Raw genomic sequence first — 11,830 nt, forward strand, 5'->3', positions numbered from 1 at the left:
CCTCAGTTTCCTGTTCTTAGCTGACAGGAGCGGAACCCGGTGTGGTCTTCTGCTGCTGTAGCCCATCTGCCTCAAGGTTGGACGTGTTGTGTGTTCAGAGATGCTCTTCTGCAGATCTCGGTAAATTTGAGTTACTGTTGCCTTTCTATCAGCTGGAACCAGTCTGGCCATTCTCCTCTGACCTCTGACATCAACAAGGCATTTGCACCCACAGAACTGCCGCTCACTGGATATTTTCTCTTTTTCTGACCATTCTCTGTAAACCCTAGAGATGGTTGTGCGTGAAAATCCCAGTATATCAGCAGTTTCTGAAATACTCAGACCAATCCGTCTGGCACCAACATCCTTGCTATGTTCAAAGTCACTTTAATCACCTTTCTTCCTCATTCTGATGCTCAGTTTGAACTGCAGCAGATCGTCTTGATCATGCCAAGAGTTGCTACAATGTGACTGGCTGATTAGAAATTTGCGTTAATCAATTTAACAAGTGTACCTAATAATGTGGCCGGTGAGTGTATATTAATTCAGTTTTTCTCATAATTTTAGTAATATTATTGAATAATATGCAAATGTTTAGATGATTTGACAGCTTATATTTAAATATTATCTCTCTGTTAGTAGATATATTATATGGAGAGACTTACTTTGTTTACCAGACAAATGATTCTAACTGGATTTGCATTGTACGTCTTAAATACAAGTTTAAAAGTTATTTTGTATTTTATGTGTTGTTTTTAGTTACCATACTCTTAAAATCATTCCACAGATTTTATTTATTTTAAAATTCTAAGCAGAAATAGCAAAAAATTGTTGTTTTTATAATGTTAGCTAGTATTGAATTCAAACCCACTTATGCCTGTAATATAATGATCGCCCTGGTGCTCTCTGATTTGTCTTTGCATGTGATTGGTCAGATCGAGCGGACGCTGTTTGAGGACACGGTGAAGACGCTGAATACTTACTATGCAGAGGCGGAGAAGATCGGAGGCCAGTCTTACATAGAAGGATGTCTGGCCTGCCTTACAGTTTACCTCATCTTCCTGTGCATCGAGACGCGTTACGAGAAGGTAAGCTATCAGCATATTAAACATAGTAAACACAGACGAATTGGTGTTGTTTGCAAATGTGTGTTGATTTTTGCAGAATATGGGGAATGAAAATTATGCTGATTGTCAAAAGCGTGTGTGTGGTGTGTGTGTGTGTGTGTGTGTGTGTGTGTGTGTGTGTGTGTGTGTGTGTGTGTGTGTGTGTGTGTGTGTGTGTGTGTGTGTGTGTGTGTGTGTGTGTGTGTGTGTGTGTGTGTGTGTGTGCAGGTGCTGAAGAAGATCTCGCGCTACATTCAGGAGCAGAATGAGAAAGTTTACGCTCCTCGAGGTCTCCTCATCACAGACCCGATAGAGAGAGGCATGAGGGTCGTATCCTACCATATAACAAAAAATATATTCATTTATTCCGTTTTTAATTATGATACTCTCAAAATTATCAATAATTTTACATAAATCTGCAGATTTTTTACAAAGTTCTTTACAGAAATAGCAGAAAATGTCTGCACATTCTTTATTGCCCTATGTGTTATCAATAATATGTATGAAAAGCAGTGTTGGGTGATTAATTATTTAATTTATTCATTCATTTTCTTGTCGGCTTAGTCCCTTTATTAATCTGGGGTCGCCACAGCGGAATGAACCGCCAACTTATCCAGCAAGTTTTTATGCAGCGGATGCCCTTCCAGCCGCAACCCATCTCTGGGAAATAATTATTAAATTGTTTAAATAAATAAATAAAGTCTCTAATTACATAATTAAAATTGTATTCAAATTGCTTTACTAATAGTAGCCTAATTACTCAATGAGTAATTTAATTAATTATCTCAAAAATGCTTTAAATAATCCATATAAATTTCAATGCACAGGCAATAGAAGTTTAACTCTTCTAATCAGGACAGTGTAGTTTTACTTAAAAAAAATAGATTAACACTATTTATCAAACACAAAATGTTTCAAATTAATGATCCCATATTTCATAAACATTTATTAACACATTTCTAATTTTTTCATTGGAAAATTGTGATATTATGTGAATTTATACCTGTAATTTGCATGAACTAGAGTCATTTTGAAGCATGTCCACTAGTCTTTGATTAATGAAACCTTTTTAAGCTAAAAAAAAATTTAATTCTGCAAAATATATTTGTATACAAAAACTCTGCTTCTCTGAATTGATTTGTTAAATTGATTTGTGGTATTTAAAACAAGTACATTAAAAGTGGCTGTATTTAAATGACAAGAAAATGAACAGTAATGCCTTACTTCAGTTATTCAGCAGAGAAGCTATATCATTACCAGGTCCAGACGAAATCTGCGGACGTTTTTTGCGATTTCTGCAGAGAATTTTGGTAAAAATCTGCCGATTTCTGCGGAATTATTTTGAGAGTATCCAGCAGAGTATCATAACTAAAACCTTAATACATGAAAAAAAAAGTAATACCTTTATAACGATTGTTTAATGTTTCAAATGCAAATACAAATAGATTCACTTAATTTGGTAAACAAAGCAAGTCTCTTATATAATATCTTTACTAAAAGACAGAACATATTACTTAACAAACTGTGTTGTACATGAATCAGATGAACATTTTCATAATAGTCAATAATATCGCTGTAATTAAGTAAAAAACTGAATACATTTAGATTTACACACATTTACTCCAGTAAATAAACAGAATTAATGATGGGCTAAAAATCTGCAGAAGTCTGTGCGCACATATTGCATGTGGGCACACTCATTACCCCCAACACTGAGAAAATATTCCAGTATGAGCATGTGAAGTCGACTAGTTGCATGTTAGATTTTGTAATGTCACATATATTTGTGTTATTCCCTTAACCCGAGTGTGTTAGATTGAGATCAGTGTGTACGAGGATCGCGGATCCAGTGGTTCCAGCTCAGGAAGCAGTACAACCAGCAGCAGCGGACGATGATTTATACACCATAACATACACACACACTCACTCATTCACTCACGTGTGACGCCTTCATACTGACATTTGCTGAACACACACAGACACACACACGCTGAGCATTCAGCATCGCCAAACAGCCACACACCTGACATGACCTGCCTCCACAAGACACATGTGCTGACTCGTCATTACCTCAGTCACCCTTCAGCACCTTCACAAACCTGCAGTCGTTGCACATTCTCGAGTCGCTAGCTGTGGAAGCGTGTTTCTGCTACTGAGTAATGCAAATTAAAAACGGTAAATTAGGAGGAATGGCAGGATCTAAACTCAGAATTCCAAGCAAAAGTCAGAATTCTCAGATATAAACTCACAAGTTTAAGAAAAAGTCCAAATTTGAAAATTTAAACTCAGAATTTCAAGAACACTCAGTCAGATTTCTGAGATGTAAACTCTGAATTCCAAGGAAAAAGTCATAATTACAATAAAACTCAGTCAGATTTCTGGGATGTAAACAGTGATTGTTCTAGAAAAAGGTCAACATTTTAATAAGTAAACTCAGAATTTGAAGAAAAATCTGTCAGAATTCTGAGATTTAACATCAGAATTTCAAGAAAAAGTCAGAATTCTGACATTTAAACAAAGAAATCCAAGAAAAAGGTCTGAAATCCAAGAAAAAGGTCTTAAATCCAAGACATTAACTCTACAAACTCTGATTTGTAAATAAATGGGTTGGGTTCAACCTAAACTAAAATAACTTATGAAGTCAGAATTTACCCCCAAATTTAAAATTATGAGACAAAAACTGTGAGATGTAAATTTGCACTTTCCAACACAAAAAGTCAGATTTCCAAGATGTAAACTCAAAAATCCCAGAAAAATCTGTCAGATTTCCAGGATGTAGACTCAAATTCCTAGAACAAAAATATCAGAATTCCAAGAAAGTCTGATTTCAGAGATTTAAACTGAGAAATCCAGGAAAAGGCAAAAAAAGTGAAAGAAAAAAAAGTCCAGAGGGAAAAAAGTCCAGTGTGTGTAGACTTAGAATTCTTTTAGAAGTTAGAATGGCAAAATTTTATTTGATACAAACTGATTTGTAAATGAATGTGTTTTTTTCAACCTGAATGACGGTAAAATATGCTGGCAATTAAAGTCGGAATGTCTCTGAAAATTTGGAATTCTTACAAAAAGAATGTAAACTAACACATTTCCAACAAAAATTTCCGAGATGTGAATCTAGAATTCCAAGAAAAAGTCAGAATTTCAAGAAAGTCTGATTTTGATATTTATACTAAAAATGGAAGAAAAAAAAAAATCAAAACTCCAACATGTAAACTTAAAATTCCAGGAAAAATAAATTCTGAGATGTAAACTCAGAATTCCAAGAAAATGTCTGGATTCTGAGATTTAAATTAAGAATTCACAGAAAAAAAGTCAGAAGAATTTATAGTCAGAGTCCTGAGGAAAAAGTCCTGTGTGTGTAAACTTTCTGTGTTAGACTTCTTTTAAACGTTAGAATAGTGGAATATACATTCACAATTCAAGGGTTACTTCAATGCAAATTTGGGTAAAATATGAACAAAGCCAACCGCTGCAAAGTAAAGTCAGAATTTCCCCTCAAAATTGGAATTAAAAGACGCAAACTCAGAATTTCTACAAAATGTCAGAACTGTCAGATGTAAAACTTGCACATTTCCAATGAAAAAAGTCTGAGATGTAAATTTAGAATTCCAAGAAAAATCTGTCAGATTTCCAAAATTTAAACTCTAATTCCAAGGAAAAAGTGAGAATTCCTAGATGTGGTCAAAATTCCAGTAAACAAGGCAGAATACTAAGATGTAAACTCAGAATTGCAAGAAAGAAAATCTAAATTCCAATATGTAAATGCAGAATTCCCTCGAAAAAGTCTGATTTCTGAGATATAAACTTAAATTCCAGGAAAATAATTCCTGAATCTGAGATGTAAAGTTAAAGACCTGAGGAAAAAGTCCCGTCTGTGAGATCTAAACTTGAAATTCCAAGAATAAACTTTAAGTTCTAAAAAAAGAAAGAAATCTGAATATCTAAAAGATCGTATTTCTGAGATTTAAACAAAGAAATCCAAGAAAAAGATCAGAAGTTCAGGATATAAACTAAGAATTTTAAGATGTAAACTGAAAAAAATCCAGAAAAAAAGACCCATTTACAAGATGTAAAGTCAGATTTTTGAAGTAAAAAAAAGTCAAGGCTGTGAAAAAAAAGAAGTCCAAGATTTACTCCTAAAGTCTAAGAAAGGTATCACGCATTTCTGTTCCTCACAGCAGAAACAATCTTCCTTTCTATCTGTAGCATACTGGTTAAAGCGCACATACGCTTCTGTCACTGTAATATGCAATCTCGCTCACAAACGCTGTGTGATGTAGCTGCCGATCGGCACACAACAGTCTTCCATCCTCATCGTTTTTTACCCCTTTTGTGTTTGAGTATTTGGAGTTGAGCACTTTTACTCTTAACTATCGAAAAAAGAGTCCAATTTGTAGACTAGAATCTGTAGATGTTCATGATGAGGACAGATGCGGAGATCTGACCCCAGACACTGCCATATTAAATCACGGGTACTATTTGTGACTTTATTTACGATTTATGTTTTATTTCATAGTGTGCTAAACATTCATGCTTTGTACTCATAATGCGCCGTCAAAGCGGAAACGAGTGCTGATGACGTGAACTGCCAAGGGCCAGAGCTTCCTCACACGATCCTTCGTCATGAGCTTCCATTTTCTTACTGAGAACCTTTGGCCCCAAGAATTTATGCAAAGAGAAAAAGAAGTTGAAAGTGCTTTTTCTGTTTGTGTAGCAAAATAAATGAGAAAAATGATTGTCAAATTTCTCTTTTTGTATCTCATGTTTTATTTACTGTTGTATTTTGGCTTTATTCTTGACTTTAAGGTACAGAATGCGGTCTTAGCTACTAGAGGGAGTGCATTTATCACAAACAAGAATGAAAAAGACGCAACTAATGTAGCTCGCTTTTTCTGCTTTAAGTTGACCTTTTCAATAGAGCACAAAGTTTTCGCAACTGTTTTAGTGTTTTTATGAACATTTTAACTACAAAATTGTACATATTGTACATTTAAAGTTGGCAAAGTTGCTGAGATTTTTATTTTAGTATATTGTAGTACTTCTAACTGAAATGCAATAATTAGTAGTGGGCGGGGATTTCTTTTTCAGCATAATTAAGAGGGGCCTAGTTAGGAAAATAGTGTCAAACTAATGTCAACAGAAGAACCGCCCACTCCAAACGTAGAAGCAAAGGGTCTGAACTTTTGTATCTCATGTTTTATTTACTGTTGTATTTTAGATTTATTCTAGACTTTAAGGCACAGAATGCAGTTTTTGGCCACTAGAGGGCGTGTATTCATAACAAACATAAATGAAAAAGACGCGACTGATGTAGCTTGTTTTTTTCACCCAATGTTTACCTTTTTCAACAGCGCACAAAGTTTTCGCAACTGTTCTAGTGTTTTTGTAGACATTTTAACTAGACAATTTTACATATTGTTATTTATTAGATTTTTATTTCACTATGTTGAAGTACTTCTAACTGAAATGGAATATTGAGTGGGGGGGCGGAGCTTTCCTTTTGTGCATAATTAAGAGGGGCGTGGTTAAAAATGTTAGTTGACACTGTCAAACTGACATCAACAGGACCGCCTCTCCAAACCCGGACACAAATGCTCAGACTTTGATTTAAGATCACTAAAACAACATTTTTTTTGAGGATTGATAAATAACAATGTGCACTAGCAAAATAAAAAACACTGGCACATTGTGATTGTGTAGCCTTGTATACATTTCTGGAGAGTGCAAATTATGTAACCAGAGGTACGTATGGCTGCATTTCGTTTTTAGAACAAACGCTACACGGTGATATGACGCCGCCAACGGCTTCTGTTTCTTTTTGTGCTTACCTACTGACTGCTTACCTCCGTGTGGACGTCTTTTCCGCTGTTACTAGTTTGCTCAGTGGCTCGTCGCGTATGTCAGCGGACTTGAGGCGCAGGGAGGAGTTGACCACGATGACAGGGATTGAGTCTGGTGAAGAACTGTCCCAGGAAGCAGGTAAAACAAAATCGAAAGGCAAAAAATAAAATAAACATGTAAATACCAGGGTGAAAAAGTGGAAAAATCTGAAAACATGGTAAAAATCAGCCGGCCGCAAGGGATTTTCTTGTTCTGGATTGCTTTTGAAAAACACTGACGGTTGGAATTAGGGAAGGGGGTGATCGGGTCAATTGGTGCTTTTTAAGAAAACACTATCGGTTGGGTTTAGGGAAGGCGTTGGATGGGGGATCGGACAGTCAGTCAGTTGATAGCGCTCTGTAGGGGGGAGAGCTGAAAAAGTGTACACATCGGCCTATGGTGGATCTGCAAAACCAAAAACTGCAAAAAATGTAGCTCCTGGGACATATTTCACACTCTTCAGAAATGTACACAGGGGTATGCATCTATAATGAGTCTGGGTTGAAAATAAACATTGTCAATGTATGATTTCCCACAGACTTTAAGGTAAGAAAGTAGCTTTTTGGCATAACCTATATTGTATTTACATGGTACAACTGGGATTTCATCCAGCTTTTAACTTTTTTCACTGACATTCTTCTCTTAATAGAGACAAGCACTCATGCAGCAAGACTCCACAGCAGCTCTGTGTTTTTCGGTCAGTTCTCTGGAGGTCCATAAGAACGACTGTGGATTTTCTTCTCTTATTATTTATGCTTCATCTGGACACGCTGAGCTCTTCATCATGTTGACAGAGCGAATCTAATAGATCCAGTGGGACTGAGCTGAACAGAAAGGCCACCTCCAGAGACACTCACTGAAGAGACAAGGAGAAGCTCAGGAAGATGAAAACTAGAGCAGGTGGAGAAGAAGAAGAGACGCTGCTTTCAGAGCTGGAGATAAGAGCTGGAGAAACAGAGAGAGAGGATGAAGATGTGCTATAAAAACAGATACAGAGACCTTAATGTGGACAGAATGAAGAAATGGGTGTGAAAGGAGCCAGTGGAGGTTCAGGTAAAGTCCTGATTTCAGGCTGTTGTGTTATTATACTAATAATGGACTCAATTGTTTTTTGTTTACACAGAGAATCTTCCAATCAGTGCAACTCAGAATTGCATATCTTACATCAGTGGTCATCAAACTTGTTCCTTGAGGGCCGGTGTCCAGCAGATTTAAGCTTCATCCCTAATCAAACACACTTGAACAAGCTAATCAAGGTCTTACTAGGTATACTTAAGACACCCAGGTAGGTGTGTTTAGGCAAGTTGGAGCTAAACCCTGCAGGGACACCGGCCCTCCAGGACCGAGATTGGTGACCCCTGTCTTACATATTAGCTTTAGATTTTACGTCTCTATAATAAAGATGCAATTTAAAAACAAAGTAAATATTATTGGAGAATTTTACAACAATAAAAAAAGATTGAGAATTTACATTTTTGAGTAAATTAAACCTTTATTTCTTTAATTTGACAATGCACATACAAAACAACTGAAGTGAAAATAAAACAAAATCCTTTATTTTTATTGCATACACTTCCGGTTTTCAACATAATGTTTTTCTAAACTAGTAGAAACAGCAGCAGAAGTGCGTGTAAACATTTTCAGAATTAGTGTTTTAATAATATTTTATCCTTGGAAATGTGCTGAGTCAAAATATACAGGTTTAATCTACTAACAGAAGATTTAGCATCTAAAGATCTTCATTATCAGTGTGACGTCTGTCAGCGCAGCTCTGATTTAATAAGATGAGGAAACACTTTATGTCCAGCTGAAAATACTCAGGCTGTCGCTGTTTGAGGGGCAAGAGAGAGAAAAAGAAATGTCACTGGTTCATAATTTCATCATCTAATAATGAACTATATCAGTGTTTGCTCTGCATTTATAGACATTTATGAAGTTTTTAAATGACTACACTACCTGACAAAAGTCTTGTCATCTATACAAGTTTTAGGAACAGCAAATTATAACTTGACTTCTAGTTGATAATTTGGCATCAGAAGTGGCTTATATGAAAGGCTCAATAATGTTTATATCTTGTGACTGGGCTGGCCAATCCTGGAGCATCCTGGTTTGTAATGTAATGGGCAGCACAAATGTCTTGATACCTCAGGCTCTTGATGTTGATCATCCACGCCCCCATACTGAATGTAACCCCAAACCATGATTTTTCTTTCACCAAGCTTGACTGATTTCAGTAAGAATCTTGGCTCCATGTTGGTTCCAGTAGGTTTTCTGCAGTATTTGTGATAATTGGGAAGCAGCTCAACAAATGATTCATCAGAAAAATCCACCTTCTGCCACTTTTCCAAACGTTCAACAAGAAGTCAAGTTATTATTTGTTGCTCTTACAATTGGGATCGATGACAAATCTTTTGTCAGTTAGTGAATAAATTTTCTTGTCAACCAATCAGAGCAATGATATATGCATATTCATGAATATGCAAAATTCTAAGCATTGTTTTGCATATTTATGAATATGCAAGTGCTATTGCTTTAATTAAAAAAGTCCAAAACTGGATTTAAAGCCATAAATGTTTTTTTTAACAAGTTCATTATTTGTTAAAGTTGTCTATTTATTACTATCATTAACTTCCCTGTTGGCCAATAAGAGCAATGATATATGCATATTCATGAATATGCAAAATTCTAAGCATTGTTTTGCATATTTATGAATATGCAAGTGCTATTGCGTTAATTAAAAAGGTCCAAAACTGGATTTGAAGCCATAAATGTTTTTTTAACAAGTTCATTATTTGTTAAAGTCGTCTATCTATTACTATCATTAACTTCCCTGTTGGCCAATAAGAGCAATACAACATATATATTCATGAATATTTCAAATAATATGCATTTAAAGGATCCAAAATTAAATTTTTAATCACAAAATGCATCTATTTTTGGCACTAAAAATGTACATGTTTCTTATAAATCATAAATTGTTAAAGATATTTAATTATATCATATTAATTTAATTATCATTTAAAACGGTTTGAATTTTAGTTCCTAAAATATAAATTTTTCTTCCAAAAAATATTTAATTTTCTCCCAAATTTGTCCAAGTTTTAGCATTAACTTTTACCTCCAGCAAATAAATCACAGATAATTAAGTATAAAGCATTGATTTCTTACCAGTACAGCGGCCGTTGGTGTTGACTGTGAATCCCTCTCCACACTGCAAACATCAAACACAGTGCTTTAAGATTCAGAATGTTTTATACGTGAATATTTTTGTTCCTGATCTGCATATCTCCATACCTGCTTGTGTAAAGTGTGTTCTGACTCCTCCTCCTCCTTTGCATGCACCCATACCTGTGTGTCAGATGTGAGCGCTGACTCCTCCCCCTCATTAGGATATGCGATCTCAATGACTGTGTTCATATCTGCTGACTCAAGTGGTCGAGCAATGGAGCGACCATCCGGCCAATAGACTTCAATGCTGGTGGCCTCATCAGTCCCTAAAAACCAATGAACACAAAATGTTAATGACTACAGTGTCAGAAAAATTATGGAGCACAGCTATGTAATGTGTATTTATATAGCGCATTTATTGTGTATGGCCATACACCCAAATCGCTTCACAATCATGTGGGGGGTCTCTCCACACCACCAGTGTGCAGCATCCACTTGGATGATGCGACGGCAGCCACAGGACTACGGCGCCAGTGCGCTCACCACACACCAGTTATTGGTGGAGTGGAGAGACAGTGATCGAGCCAATTCGGTGGAAGGGGATGATTGGGAGGACATGATCGTGAGGGCCGATAGAGGGACTTTGTCCAGGACACCGGGGTTACACCCCTGCTCTTTCACGAGAAGTGCCATGGGATTTTTAATGACCACAGAGAGTCAGGACCTCGGTTTAACGTCTCATATGAAAGACGGCTAAAAGACAGCTAAAAGAAAAAAAATTGGGTCAGCAAGGATTTTTTAAAAGGGAAAATCATGTGAAAATCAACAACTTTCGACTTATTAGAGGTCGCTGGACTATAAAAAAGCATCCTATGGAAAAAAACAAAAACTTCCAAATGAGATGGAATATTGAGTAGGAGGCGGGGCTTTCTTTTGCACATCATTAAAAGGGGCGGGATTCAAAATGTTAGTTAAAAACTGTCAAACTAACGTCAACAGAAGGACCGCCTCTTCAAACCCAGAAGCAAAATGTCAGACTTTGTTTGAAAATTAACAAAACAAAAGTTTTTTAGACAGTCTAAACTTTTTTTAAAAGAAGAGCAACGCCCACATCTACATCATGGCTTGTTAATGGGGTATATGCTGAGCTAGTGTTTTTCCCATACTGATACACACTTCTGGGGACCTGTCATTGTGAGTTTTTTTCCATTTTATACGGTTCCTTTTACAGCATTGATGTTGTAATGTAGCTCAAATACACTCAGTTAGGCAGACTTTGGCATTTATTTAGTTGCTCAAGCGTAAAACGAGACAAAAAGCTGTTTTCTCGCACGCGCCCATCAGAATCGGCATGCTAGCGCAGAAGCTCCATTGAATATACGGGGGTAAAATAAATGTTCATATTATAAAGACATGGCAGGGGAAATGTGATTTAATGCAGTGCATCCTGTACAATCTGAGACCCGCTTTATATCAGATATCACTCAGCCAGTGCAGATCGCTGATTTTTAACGAAAACTGACCTTAAATGCACTGATTTTGCATTGGCATATAGTCCACCGGAAACGATTAACCCAGGTTACTATCAAATTAAAAGTCCTATTAGCATGCTTCGGCATATACCCTATTAGCTTCGCCCACTTATTTGTGCATGTAGTAGAAAATGATGGATCAAACCCAGGTCTATGCAGTAAACTAAA

General features: G+C 36.3%; 2 protein-coding genes across 10 annotated transcripts in view; one reads left to right on the forward strand and one right to left on the reverse strand.

Moving 5' to 3' along the window:
- The window catches only part of golga7ba (golgin A7 family, member Ba), a 22,869-nt gene extending 17,040 nt beyond the window's left edge, over window positions 1-5,829 (forward strand). Inside the window, exons 3-5 of one of the 2 annotated variants that reach the window (XM_005160170.6) lie at window positions 915-1,067; window positions 1,314-1,415; window positions 2,901-5,829. In XM_005160170.6, coding sequence (XP_005160227.1) covers window positions 915-1,067; window positions 1,314-1,415; window positions 2,901-2,981 — 336 coding nt within the window. In that variant the 3' untranslated portion in view covers window positions 2,982-5,829. 2 annotated transcript variants of the gene reach the window in all.
- The window catches only part of crtac1a (cartilage acidic protein 1a), a 15,941-nt gene continuing 9,675 nt past the window's right edge, over window positions 5,565-11,830 (reverse strand). For 2 of the 8 annotated variants that reach the window (XM_021475062.3, XM_021475056.3), the window contains exons 12-14: window positions 10,257-10,456; window positions 10,131-10,173; window positions 5,823-7,907 (exon numbers count right to left, since the gene is read on the reverse strand). In XM_021475062.3, the coding sequence (XP_021330737.1) occupies window positions 7,816-7,907; window positions 10,131-10,173; window positions 10,257-10,456 (335 nt within the window). In that variant the 3' untranslated portion in view covers window positions 5,823-7,815. Of the gene's footprint in view, window positions 7,908-8,428; window positions 8,791-10,130; window positions 10,174-10,256; window positions 10,457-11,830 lie in introns of those variants that run through there. The other 6 variants (XM_073945943.1, XM_005160175.6, XM_021475068.3 and 3 more) reach the window with 5 other exon arrangements.

Source organism: Danio rerio, chromosome 1 (genome assembly GCF_049306965.1).
Source record: "Danio rerio strain Tuebingen ecotype United States chromosome 1, GRCz12tu, whole genome shotgun sequence".
NCBI lineage: Eukaryota > Metazoa > Chordata > Actinopteri > Cypriniformes > Danionidae > Danio > Danio rerio.